The sequence below is a fragment of the Pogoniulus pusillus genome, chromosome 10 (assembly GCF_015220805.1).
Source record: "Pogoniulus pusillus isolate bPogPus1 chromosome 10, bPogPus1.pri, whole genome shotgun sequence".
Classification (NCBI taxonomy): domain Eukaryota; kingdom Metazoa; phylum Chordata; class Aves; order Piciformes; family Lybiidae; genus Pogoniulus; species Pogoniulus pusillus.
In genome coordinates, this window is record NC_087273.1 from 35,312,722 (window position 1) to 35,326,766 (window position 14,045).

General features: G+C 42.3%; 1 protein-coding gene across 1 annotated transcript in view; it reads right to left on the bottom strand.

The window, feature by feature from the left end:
• PIEZO2 (piezo type mechanosensitive ion channel component 2) overlaps window positions 1-14,045 on the bottom strand; it is a 375,190-nt gene that overhangs the window by 55,459 nt on the left and 305,686 nt on the right. The window contains exons 31-34 of the mRNA XM_064150231.1: window positions 13,765-13,854; window positions 10,183-10,304; window positions 9,262-9,333; window positions 3,120-3,223 (exon numbers count right to left, since the gene is read on the bottom strand). Coding sequence (XP_064006301.1) covers window positions 3,120-3,223; window positions 9,262-9,333; window positions 10,183-10,304; window positions 13,765-13,854 — 388 coding nt within the window. The remainder of the gene's footprint in view (window positions 1-3,119; window positions 3,224-9,261; window positions 9,334-10,182; window positions 10,305-13,764; window positions 13,855-14,045) is intronic.

Consider the following 14,045-nt stretch of genomic DNA (forward strand, 5'->3'; position numbering starts at 1 on the left):
AAGGAAGGAAGGAAGGAAGGAAGGAAGGAAGGAAGGAAGGAAGGAAGGAAGGAAGGAAGGAAGGAAGGAAGGAAGGAAGGAAGGAAGGAAGGAAGGAAGGAAGGAAGGAAATGAAAGAGAGAGAAAGAAAGGGAGAAAGAAAGGAGGAAGGAAGGCAGGAAGGAAGGAAGGAAAAGAGAGGAAGAAAGAAAGAAAAGACAAAACCCCCCAAATCACCCCCCCTAAAGACCCAAATCAAACCAAAGCAACAAACAAACAAAGAGACCCACCCGCCCCCTGCAATAACCCAGAGTAAAGGAAAGAATCTTCTAAGCTTCTGACCTCAAGTTTAGAACTCTAAAATCTCAGCACATCTGAACAAAATGCTGCCGCCACTTACAACCAATCAACAAGAAACAAGAATGCAAACTTTCCTCTATGCCTGCATGGAAGCCCAGAAAGAAAAATGACCTAGGAATTCCCAAGTCGTTTTTAGGCTCCTAGGTGAGTTAAATTGCAAAATCTGTTTTAAAAATTCAGCCTAAAAAGTAGAAGATAAAATTTACTTTGAACATTATTTTTCACTGAGGTTCATTTTGTCTTGTTTAAGGTCAGGAAATAAATCTTTCTGTGTCATTACCACACAGGCACTTTAACAAATGTTATCAGTTGGCAATGTCATGTAAAGATATAAACGACAGGCACATGGTGTCAGTGAAATAAAGAAAGTATTACTTCTTGTAATTCAGTAATGTCACCTGGGGAGCTACTGGCATATGGAAAGGAAGAGCAAGGAGGCAGCTTCTTGCTCTTGCTTGAGCTGGGCTTTCAGTAATGAGATAGTTCTGCACTGCTCTGAGCTTGCTCCTTGAACTGAGTATTCAAGCAGCAACTCTTTCTTTTAAGCTTTTAAAGTTACAGATTGAAAATCATCCTGTGGTGTTTCTTCAACAACCAAAACTTTGATCTAATGAAGATTAAAGCAATACATGAGCATTTCACTAACTTCCTCACCCCAGTTCTTCATTTAAGCCAGTGGATTCAATACCTGGCACTGTCTAGCATCAACCAGTCTGTACCTAGAAGGCCAGCTAGGAAGCTTCAGCTTTTAACATTACAATATTCTCTTCCTTCAACACAACCTCTCACTTAAAATTCAAATTAATAAATTAATGTTATCCTGAGGAACAAAATAAAAAGGAGAGAAAGTGATGTGGTCTCCTTTTGTAATTTGAACTGCTAAGCTCAACCTTAGGATATATTACTCTGGTCCACTAAGAACTATAATAAAAAGATCTATATAAAAATCTTCTAATCTTATAATTATAATCTTATATTATAATATTACAGATCTAATAAAGCTCTGTAAGAAAAAGCCACATTATTTATTCAATATGTGTTCTTTTCCATGAAAAGTCACTAATTCCTTTATGGAATGATAAGATCTACTCTAAACCTCTGAAGCATTATAAAGCAGTGCCAGAGGTAAGTCAGCTTCCCCACTTGCCTTTATTGCAATGCAGAAAAAGTTAAGCTCAAGATCTTAACTTCTGGGTTTGTATTTTTGCTTTCCTCAAGTGTAAGTGAATGACGGTAAGATTTTACTACAGTTCCTGCAGGATGTGCTAGTTTGAAGCTAGCTGGAATATTTTAGTGAGAATAATCACATTATAGGCTGTGAAAAGGAAACAATGGTGATGTATACTTCACTCATAGGCTTGCTGAGATGTATAAAAACAAGAACATACATATACATAACAGAATTGCTCTCCCTGGCTCTGACTGCCTCCCTTCTCTCCCTAACTGTCTAACTAATCCTTCTGCTTCCTAACCCCCTGGCTGATTCTCCCAGTTTACCTTGAACATAAGGCAAAGTCTGGGATAAGGTAGAGGGGTGGGGAGAAGGTGGAAGGGTGGCTGGGAGGCCCTCCTGGGAATTCTGCTTTCTAGCAGGGGTGCTGTGTTTCTGTATTACCTTTGTAACTTGTCTCTTTCTGCACATAGCTGTAGATATTGCAAATACCTGCTTGCATATTGTGCTAAGCTGTAAATACGAAGCTGTATTACCTTTGTAACTTGTCTCTTTCTGTCTGTAGCTGTATAGGTTGTAAATACCTGCATGCATATTGTGCTAAGCTGTAAATATAAAGCTGTATTACCTTTGTAACTTGTCTCTTTCTGTCTGTAGCTGTATATCTTGCAAATACCTGCTTGCATATTGTGCTAAGCTGTAAATATGAAGCTGTATTACCTTTGTAACTTGTCTCTTTCTGTCTGTAGCTGTATTGGTTGTAAATACCTGCATGCATATTGTGCTAAGCTGTAAATATAAAGCTGTATTACCTTTGTAACTTGTCTCTTTCTGTCTGTACCTGTATAGGTTGTAAATACCTGCTTGCATATTGTGCTAAGCTGTAAAAACAAAGCTGTATTATCTTTTAAACTTGTATGTTTCTGTATATATCTGTATAGATTGTAAATACCTGCTTGTGTATTGTGCTAAGCTGTAAATATGAAGCTGTATTACCTTTGTAACTTGTCTCTGTCTGTCTGTAGCTGTATAGGTTGTAAATACCTGCTTGCATATTGTGCTAAGCTGTAAATATGAAGCTGTATTACCTTTGTAACTTGTCTCTGTCTGTAGCTGTATAGGTTGTAAATACCTGCTTGCATATTGTGCTAAGCTGTAAATATGAAGCTGTATTGCCTTTGTAACTTGTCTCTTTCTGTCTGTAGCTGTGTATCTTGCAAATACCTGCTTGCATATTGTGCTAAGCTGTAAATATAAAGCTGCATTTCCTTTGTAACTTGTATGTTCCTGTATATATCTGTATAGATTGTAAATAGCTGCCTGTATATTATGCTAAGCTGTAAATACAAAGCTTCATTCTAGTTTTCAGCTGGGCTGAATCTAGTCTGGGTGATTTCATGAGAATGGGGGGGTGAATAACACCCAAACCATCACACAGGAATGTGACTTTGCTTAAACCAGATCAGCACATTTTAAACTGGCAAGAAATTCCATTTAATATACTTCTCAGGTCTGCTTTAGATGTTGCTTTACCAGGTGTCTGTGTTATGAGGAGCCTACTTCTTTGTTTTCCCCAGGTGTCAACAGAAAGCAAATTATCATCCAGTACCTGAAACGCAGACTTTTTCCGAGGCTCTTCCTCTTCTTTTTTCTCCTCTTCTTCTTCCTCTTCACTATCCGTCTCAAACAAATAATAATTTCCACTTCTGACCACTAAGTGAAACAAAATATTTTCTTATTTTTTTGGGAAAAGTTCAGCTCTCAACTGCCTCAAGACCTATGAACAGCCAGTCAAGTCATTTCAAAACTCATAACCAGGAGTGGTGAGAACAGAGAAACAGCAAGAGATGGAAAGGTCTTAGTCAATTTATTGGATATCACAGAATCATAGAATCAGTCAGGGTTGGAAGGGACCACAAGGATCATCTAGTTCCAACCCCCCTGCCATGGGCAGGGACACCCTACCCTAGATCAGTCTGTAACACTTTGGGCATGAATGAGAACTACACAAGAACTGAGGAAAACATCACCAGGAGAAGAAAATGTAAAGAAAAAAAGACTGAGGAGGAAGTTCTTCACCATGAGAGTGGTGAGAGCCTGGAATGGGTTGCCCAGGGAGGTGGTTGAGGCCCTGTCCCTGGAAGTGTTTAAGGCCAGGCTGGATGAGGCTCTGGCCAACCTGGTCTAGAGTAGGGTGTCCCTGCCCATGGCAAGGGGGGTGGAACTCAATGACCCTTGTGGTCCCTTCCATCCCTGACTGATTCCGTGATTCTGTGAGGCTCTATGAAGTCATTAGGTTCTTTAGGGGGGAAAAATGGCAGTTAAGTCTAAATCAATTTGGAACTGGTGGTTATTTGAGGGAGTAAAAGAAAAAGAGCCCAGCAGGCAAGTAAATGACTTTACACTGGACAAAAAACACAGAACTTCTCTTCCAAATGCTGAGGCATCTGTTATGGGATGGGATGGTATCAATCATCACTCAAAATGTTCTTCAGCCATTTGCTTTGATGAGGCAATGGAAAACCTGGGTTTGTTTAAAACAACTCACTTGGCTTCTACCAACATCATCATCACAAATGAGTTTCAATTGTGTTTTTTTTTAAATAGATTTTTGGTTTTGCCCATGGATTCAGAAAATTTCTGAAGCCTTGATACAGTCAAGATGCACAGTGAATAAGCTAGGCCTTATATCCTTGAACAGAAGCAATGTGGTGGTTGGTTTTGGTTTGCTTTGCCTTTTTTTTTCCCTCAGGTGGCAAATAGGCCTACAGGAACGAACAAGGGCAACAGAAGTAATGAAAAAATAAGGTCATGAGCAAGAGGGGGGGAAAAAAAAATCAAAATCACAGCATTACAACCAGCAGTGAAAAAAACAGGAAAGAATTTCCACATTTAAGCTGAAATATTTTAAGGAACAGTTACTGAGATGGAAAGTCAGACAATCTGGATACGTGGAGCAATACACACACTGAAAATGCTGTTTAACCCTCATTATAGGTTGCTGGAAAAAAGAACAATAGCTCTGGTTCAATCATACCTTGATTCCCACACAGATGACCACACATAACTACCACAGACACGTCAGGGCAAGCAGACTGTGATATTTAGTCCACTGGATCACAATCTTTTCAATTCCCTCATGTGCCTAGTTATGACTTTTAACATCAATGAACACCCTGCAAATGGACAGCGTCCACTCCAGCACCTTTAATTTGCTGAATGGAGATCAAGAAGGCCAACAGCATCCTGGCATGTAGATGAGAAATCATCTAGCCAGCAGGACTATGGAAGTGATCATCCCCCTGTACTCTGGTGAGGCCACATCTCAAATCCTGGATTCATCTTTGTGCTCTTCACTACTGAGGTGCTGGAGCGTGTCCAAAGAAAGGCAGTGAAGCTGGTGAAGAGCCTGGAGAACAGGTCTTGTAAGGAGCACCTGTGGGAACTGGGTTTGTTTAGTCTGGAGAAAAAGAAGTTGAGGGGAGACCTTCTCAAGCTCTGTAACTACCTGAAAAGAGGCTGGGGTGTGGTGGGAATGGCTCTTCTTACAAGTTACAAGCAATAGCACAAACAGGAATGGCCTCATGTTGAAGCAGGGGAGGTTTAGGTTGGTTATTAGGGAAAAAAGTCATCCCTGAGAGAGTTATCAAGTCCTGCAACAAGCAGTCCTGGGCAGTGGTGTGGTCACCATCTCTGGAGGGGTTTAAAAGATGTGGTGCTGCTTAGGGACATGGTTTAATGGTAGAGTTGGTGGTCAGTGGTTGGCCTTGATGATTTTAAAAGTCTATGCCAACTAAACTGACTTTATGAAAAGAAAGTTTGGAAGTGTCTTGGATGAAGCAAACTCAGTGATTCTGTTATTCTAAATGAATTACAGGCCCTTCTAAGAATGTCCATTTCAATGCATTAAAGAGATTCATGTATTTTAAGAGACAGTATTCTGCAATTCCCCTTCATAAAAAGGAATCTTGCAGTCAGGAACAGAAAGAGATCAGCAGGATAAGGTCTGACATCAAGGGGAAGCCTCTGCTACGGTGCAGCTCTCCACAGGCTCAGAGTAGCACCTGGTCAGACTTTGAGCACCTGGACAAGTCTACACTGATCTCCCTCTAAAAGTCTTAAGTTCAAGTGTGACTGAGGGGACACTATAACATAGCTGTTCTGTCTCTTGTACAGCTAAAGAGGGAGGTATGATTGAATAGCAATAATGCACAGCAAAGTAGAATAAGAATCCCTACAGGGATTACTAAAGAGACTGAATTTTAGTAGTAAGATGATTCCTGAGCAGACTGGAATTGGGGGACCCCTCTCCTGCTGCAAAATGGGATGTTCTCCTACTGAGAAAAGGGACCTTCAGGTTTTCTTGTGGGGTGAGATGGAGAGGGCAGGGGTGGGAACCATGCAGGAGAAGTCAACATAATCTCATATGCTTTTACCCAGAGGGAAAGAGTTCTCCAGGAGAGCTAAGAGCACTATCTTCTGTGCTACATCTTACCCACCTTTGTGGCCCAGGAGAACCTTAAAGCAGGTGGCCCTAACTTCTGCTGATCCTTGTGAGGATCCATGAGTAATCCACGCACACAGGAGGAGCCCTATCTCCTTGTAAGGGAGTGTGAGTCAGTGTCCATGAGGAGAGCAAGACTGGTGAGGGGACTGGAGGGAAAGTCTCACAGGAAGGGGCTGAGGGAGCCAGGGTTGTTCAGCCTGGAGAAGACGAGACTTAGAGGAGACCTTATCACTCTCTACAACTACATGAAGGGAAGTTGTAGTAAGGTGGGGGTTGGGTCCTTCTCCCAGGCAACTTGTGACAGGACAAGAGGGCATGGCCAGGAGCTGTGCCAGGGAAGGTTTAGGTTGGGTATCAGGAAGCACTTCCTCATAGGAAGGGTGAGTAGGCACTGGCAGGGACTGCCCAGGGAGGTGGTGAGGTCCCCATCCCTGGAGGTGTTTAAGAAAAGATTGGATGTGGCACTCGGTGGCATGGTTTAGCTGATGTCCTGGTGTTAGGTTATAGGCTGGACTCAATGACCTCAGAAATCTTTTCCAGCCTCAAAGATCCTGTGAAAGCCTCACTGATGTTTCCCATCTGTTCTGCTCAGACCCAAATGCAATGATTGTGTTTTAATTCCTGCGATGTACAAAATCAGATCTCTCTCTGCACAACAAAATTATTACAAGTGGTACAAAAGAAAAACAGTGGAAATCTAAACCAAACATCAGAATTGGCACAAAACTTCAAGCTTGAGCAACTTCAATAGAAACATTTACACTGCCACAGCCACAAACCCACTGATGAAGAGGAACAGCAGAATGCTGCAGCGACAGCCCAGTGTTCCAACATGGATAGATGGGGGAATACCAATCTATTCCTAGTTTGCATGCCCAGGAACACCTACTGCCAGTGCCACGTTTCAGAGAGCCTGGCAGGCAACCTCTGTTGGCACAATCAGGGTCTATGATGTTTCCCACAAGGTTTTGCATTACTACAGCCAATCATTTCAGGAATTCTTACTGTTTAAATAACAAAAAGCAGGTTGCCACAGAGAATATTAAATAATGAGGGTGAAATAAATAAAAGCCAGAGTCAGTGCCTCTCTTTGAACAGTTCTTATTCCAGAACCAGTAGTGAATAAATAAGAGACCCTATCCCATTCCTTCAACAGTTTGCAATTCAACAGCAGAAGCTTGCAAATTATAGTTTTGAGCTGTTTCAATTGTAATGAAATTACAGGGCAAGAGGTTTATTTTTGCTAAGACTTTTGAAAAGGGATAGGTCTCTCTAAAGTGGCAGTGTGCCCTTTAGAAAACATAAACCAGAGGCACAGGTTATTTGTGACTTGATAGAAATAAGCCTATGGAATTTTGTTAAGTGGCTATATATATATATATATATATGCTGGAGTTATAAATGGTAAATGAAGCACTGTGTAGATGTGTAGAAGTATAACTTAGAGTAACTCTTAAATGAAATGATCAAGTACAATGTAGACATCCGTATTTAGCTCTGATCAATGCTTTACACTTGAATGTTTGGTTTTCTTTAATCTCCAGTGGATTTTCAATAGCTCATATATGATTTCCTTCAACAAAGAAGGATAGGTGATTTGAGTTTACAGTCTACTTAATTTGCTTGGTTTATCCAATCCATAATGTAGGATAGTATTGCACTGTAAGCCTGGATTGGGCTACAGACATTACAATAGCATAATGTTGCAAAGGGCAACAAGGCTGAGCAGAGGTCTGGAGCACCTCTGCTGTAAGGAAAGGCTGAGAGAGTTGGGGCTGTTCAGACTGCAGAAGAGAAGGCTCTGAGAAGACCTTATTGTTGCTACAAGGAAGCTACAAGAAAGCTTGAGAGGGAGTATTTAGGAGGTCAGGCAGTGAAATTAAGAGAGATTTTTAGATACTGGAAATGTGTCCAGAGAAGGGCAAAAAAGGTGATGAGGGGCCTGGAACACAGCCCTATGAGGAGAGGCTGAGGGAGCTGGGGGTGTGCAGCCTGCAGAAGAGGAGGCTCAGGGCAGACCTCATTGCTGTCTACAACTACCTGAAGGGAGGCTGTAGCCAGGTGGGGTTGGTCTCTTTTGCCAGGCAAGCAGCAACAGAACAAGGGGACACAATCTCAAGTTGTGCCAGTGGAGGTCTAGGCTGGATGTTAGGAGGAAGTTGTTGGCAGAGAGAGTGATTGGCATTGGAACGGGCTGCCCAGGGAGGTGGTGGAGTCACTGTCCCTGCAGGTGTTCAAAAAAGGCACTTAGTGCCATGGTCTGGTTGACTGGCTAGGGCTGGGTGCTAGGTTGGCCTGGATGATCTTGGAGGTATCTTCCAACCTGCTTGATTCTATGGTTCTATGATAGGACTAGGAGGGATCCAAGCTAGAGGAGGGGAGATTTAGATTAGATATTAGAAGAAGTTCTTCACCATGAAGGTGGTGAGACCCTGGAACAGGTTGCCCAGGGAGGTGGTGGAAGCCCCATCCCTGGAGGTTTTTAAGGTCAGGCTGGATGTGGCTCTGGGCAGCCTGATCCAGTGGTGAGTGTCCCTGCCCATGGTAGGAGGGTTAGAACTAGATGATCCTTGGGGTCCCTTCCAGGCCTGACAATTCTGTGACTCCACATGATTCTGTGATACAGGCTGGTACTTTTTGTGCTCAAGGCTGAATATATTTTTGCTTTCTGATTAACACACCCCAAATCTGAAATAACCAAACAACTGGCATCAACAGTGCACTGGAGTGTGAGCAGATAGACTCAGCTGGGCTCTGCACAACCTAGTCCTGGGAACAGTGGTGTTGCCATGCTATGGCACTCAGATTTCTGCAGCTGACAGCAGAGTGACTGATGGACCATAAAAAAGATGTATGATGTGTGCCTATGAAAAAGAAATGATGACTATCCTAACATGCATTGGCAAACCTTCACCTTCACATATATTGTGTGCAGTAGAGGGGGAGGTGAGGCTTTTGAGGCCAAAACAGACTCTTTTGGCACATATTTATCTGATCTGATATTTCCCTAAGTATGCCTGGAGTGTCATGAGCTCTCAATGCTTCCAACACACAGTAGTTCAAAGTCACTCCTTGAAGGTTTGGAAGTAGAAACAGTTTGTTGAAAGAAAACAAACCCAAGCCTTCTATCAAGTCACAATCATAAAATCAGGCATAAAACAAACAGGTCATGGGAATGCCTTCATTCTGGTCAAGGATATAAGGGTTAAATCCACATATTTGTAAGATGATTGAGAAAACCTACTGGAAGCATGATCAACCCAAGGCCGCCACCACAGCTTTTTTTTGCCCTTGGCTTTCTCTTTCTCTGCTTCTCCTAAAATGAAATACGTCCAAATATTAATTTTACAAATTAGAGATGCTTACAATTTTCTTTTTCACAAATGAGAAACATGTTTCTTACACTGATTAATCATTGTTTTCATTTCTCTCCCCCAGAGCTACAATGGCAGGAGCACATGGGATGTCAGATCTCCTGAACACGGCATCAAAGGCGTGACAACTAAGCAGAAGTACTCTGGTTTATGCAGCAGTTAGAACATCATTCTACTCTAAGCCAGCTAAAAAGCTCAAGGTTGTGTTTTAAAACATACAGTCCCAGCTGACTGCAATTTCAAGAAGAAAAATCATTTCCCTTTTCTCAAATCCCCTTACATTTCAGGCTCCAAAAAAAAACCCAACCCACACTTAAATCCACTAAGTGCTGATCTCAAGTGCCAGAACTGAGACGCTAGATCGGTATCGTTTTAGCTGTTCCCATGTTTTAAACAACATTTAAGAGTATACAAACATCTCAAGCTACTGAAAATAACTCACAGCATCCAGAAAACGTTGCTGGGGTAAAAAAAAAGTGGATGCTACCTGTTTGTAACGCTGTGGTTTACAGATAATGACTTTGGTCACAACAAACCCCTGCTGCTCTCCAGCTTTTTGCCAACAGCATGGAGTTAACCAAAGGTAACCTCAAAGGAAATAATTTTATCTAAGCCCTCCTGCCTGCAGTAAAAAAAAAGTCTTCTGTTTCTCAGCTGAATCAAGCTCCAAACATGATATTCAACTAACAACCTTGTGACATGCTGCCAGTTTTAATGAGCAATTTCTGGCTTGTCCAACTATTAGGTCCTTAGTGATCAACAGTAACTATGGTATTACAATCTAATGGTACCTTCATCATCTTCTTCAGAAGCATTCCGAATCTCTGGCCCCTCTGATGAGTCCTGGGTCATGCTTAACATCCTCTCTTTACCCTTCTTGTATTTTTGTTGCCTGGCTTTGATGCGATCCATTCTAGCAAAAGGAAGAAGCTTATTAGATTCATCTCTTCACCCTTTTTGATCCACCTCTAAACCCAACTGCTAGACATATGCATATACACACTCAGACACTCCTAAAGGAAATAATCCATTCCACATTGTCACAAATCCTGCCCTTAAACACAAGAGGCTCTGAAGGGGCTGGCTGGAAGAATCAAGCCTAGATGGTCACTTATTGGTCAGTGGCAGCTGGGTTGCTTGGTTTTACCTATTCCCCCTCAACCACTTTATCATCATTTCAAAGTTATAGAAATGCTGTCAGGAGCTACCACACGGCAAATGAAGCTCTGACAAAAGAGGACTTCCTCCTAACACCGTGGTTTCCCTGGAACCTGCTCCTCTGAACCAGGGATGTGGTTGTTCCTACACTATTTGTACAACTCCACCACCTGGGCTATCAATTATCCCATAGATCTGGAAATACAGAAGACTGAAACTGGTTCACTTTTGTCCACACATAGAAAACCTTCAATCTTGTCAAGTTGGCACAAGTTGGTCTTGAAAGATGTCTCTGCTCTCACAGTTTGATAAATGGTATTTAAAAAGAAACTGGAGTCAACAGGTCTTTCTATGTAAAAGGATTAGAAGCAAATGATTCACTGATTTCACTGATCAAAGTGCACTGAAATCCTTTCATAATCTGTCCATTTCCCAGTAGAGAAGGTAAAAACCCTTTCATCTCAGCTCACTATTGGGTGAGATTTCTTTCCCTATCATTCATCTGCTGCTGAATTTACAGTGCCAGACAAGACAACTTCATTGGTCAGAAAGCTGTACTGACAGTTGTCTTCATCCTGACCAGTCTAAGCTGTACTGAGGTACTGGTGCACATTAGTGAATGAAATAAAACAAGCACCCCCTCTATGAAGGCAGACATTATGCAAGTAAGAACTGGCAGTCTCCAGAACAATATGGATTTGTTTTGGAGTTTGTTCTGGTTTGAGGTAGAAAAGAACAATTCTGTTCAGGGATTGGACTTCTCGGCTCAGTCTCTGCTCAGTGAGAGTTTCTGAAGTTCAGGGCAGGTTTGCACAGCCAGGGGCTGCTGCTTAGAAGTGAGAGCACTGATGGCAGAGAGTTACTGCCAAGGGCTGGGCTGCAGAAAGGCTCTGGCTTAGACTTGCTCCTGTGCAAACCAAGGACACTGCAACATCTTGCAGCCCGCATTAGGGTGCAAGAAGCCAGAAGTGGCACTTGCAGGAAGGAGTGAACAGGACAGACAACCCTGAACTGACCAACAAGGGATTGCAACCCATGGATGTCACCTTCAGAATCAAGCTGAGGGATTACCAGGGTCAAGCCTCTTCTTCAAAGACTGGCACGTGAGGAGGACTGTTCTGCCTTTGATCCCAATCCATGAGTTTCTGAATCCAGTTCCAGAATCCAGCTCCTGAATCTGGTCTCCACCTACCGCGGACTCCAGTCTGGGACTTGCCCAGTGCCTGCCCCCACTATCAGTGGTGACAGAGGTGACACCACCGCCATCAGGAGGTTGAGTTCAATACTGCTTTGTGTCTATTAATATCTATTACATTTTATTGCTATTGTTTCTATTAAAGCTGGTTTAGTTCCCAGCCCATCAGTCTCTCTCTGCTATTCCTTTTCTCTTCCCTTTGGGAAGGGAGAGAGCTTCACAGAGAATATCTGTCACTCATCTAGTGGCCAGCCCAGCCCAAACCCATGACAGCAGGACTGCAAGCAATGTGATCTCCTCGATCTTAAACTCTGCAGAATTATCAGGAAAAAATGATTCCCAGAGCAGGGATGTCCTGTTAATTGGGATAGGTTTGATTCTAGCACAGAGCAGCAGCAGCCCAGTATATAGTCTGTTAGGAAACCCCAGGCGTGCAAGCAGGGAGCATGACCCCTGCAGCCTTATGATGCTCCTTTGGCCATGGAGGTGCTGAAGAAGCGATCAGCACTGGGATTTGACATCATGTTAGGAAGCAGCTACAGCTTTTCAGGCATATCAGTGGAGGAGCTTTGAAAGCTTTTTGCATGTATTTTAGCAGCAGGCTGGCTGCACCATCAGAAAAACCCACAACAGAGTAGGATGTGAGTTGTACAAAGAGGAAGGATCCTCAGGTCAGTTAAGTTGATGCAAATACATTCACTAAAGGTAAACATATATGTTTTGCACTCATACACTAGAAGAGGAATCACAAATTCAATAGAAGCAACAGGCATCCAGGAAATCTTTCTAGGAATGCAGATACACAGAACAAAATCCATTTATAATGGTCAAGTATTGTCAACTGTTGCAGTAGGGTCAGGATGTTCCCCAGATTCCATAGCCCACAGTGAATTCAGACTACTTGGGTGGATTTTAAGCACAGATTCCCTGATTTCTGTGTTTTATTAACCTAGTTCTTGTTTCTTGTTTCCCCTTTTCTAACCTTTAAGACTTGCACCCTCAGGGGTAACACAGCACTTCTGGTTAGTAACCTCCCCACCCTTTTCATGAGCTCCATAGGGTAACTCAGTGGAGCCCAGTGACAGGACAAGAGGTAGTGGGCACAAACTTGAACATAGGAAGTTCCAGCTAAACATGAGGAGGAGCTTCTTTGAAGAAGGTAGAGCACTGGAATAGGCTGCCCAGAGAAGCTGTGGAGTCTCATCTCTGGAGTCATCCCAAACCTGCCTCAATGATTTCCTGTAGCACCTGCTCTGGCAAGAGGGTTGCAGTAGATGATCTCCCAACCCTTATCTTTCTGTCATTCTGTGATTTGCATTTGACTATCCTACTCTTCTGAGACATGGAAAGAGTCAAATTAAGAGGAGAGCAGGATAATTAGTGAAAGGAAAGAGATAAAAAGTTTGCTTTTCTCTCCTACTTCCTCTGCACCTCTGCATTCAAGTGCACAAAATAGAATAACTCAAACCTACAGCCGAGTTGGACTTCTAATAGAGAGAAAATTCAGCACAGACACAGACCACCTCTTAAAGATAAAAATATATGGTCTTGTTGCTATCATGCTCAGGTGTAGAATAATTAAAAGCTAATCTTAACCTGTCAGCACTGGATTTTTAAGCTTTAGAAGATCCTTCAGGAGGGCTCACTTTTTCTCTCTTGATTTACAGGAAACATCTGTTTCCATCACAATTTCAGGCACACAGGAGGAGGAGGTAAGTCAGCACATTCCACTTGAATTCTTTTATGTTAGCCTTACAACCTTTGTAATTCTAAGTTCAAAGGAAAGTTTAGGTTTTGCAGCATGTTGTCTTTTTGAAAGTGATGACTTTAAAAATGCATAATATAAAACTAACTCAGATCTCTGAATGCCCAGAGAGTGATTTTTGGGAACTGCAAAGTCATACTTCAAAACCTAATCAGCATTTCTGCAACAGAAGGGGGCCACATAAATATCAACAGTCAGTAAAATACATGCATGTGCACTTGTGTATATAGACACAAAAATACACTAAATACATACTGTCTTTTCAGTTGATCCATTGATTTTTTCTCCTCTTCAATTCTTGCCTTTACAGCCTTGACAATTGTAGCCTGGAAAAGCTCAGCACCCCTGTGGCAGAATTGGGGAAGGAAGAAAGGGGAAAAAAGGGAGGAGAAATATTAAATGTTTTTCAATTTCCCTTCTGCCAGCTCACCACAGAGAAGTGTACTCCCTCTGTATCTGACCTCATCTGAATAAACCCAAACTAATCCAAAACCTGAGAGCAATAATCAATTACTGCAGAGTACTAATCTGTTTAT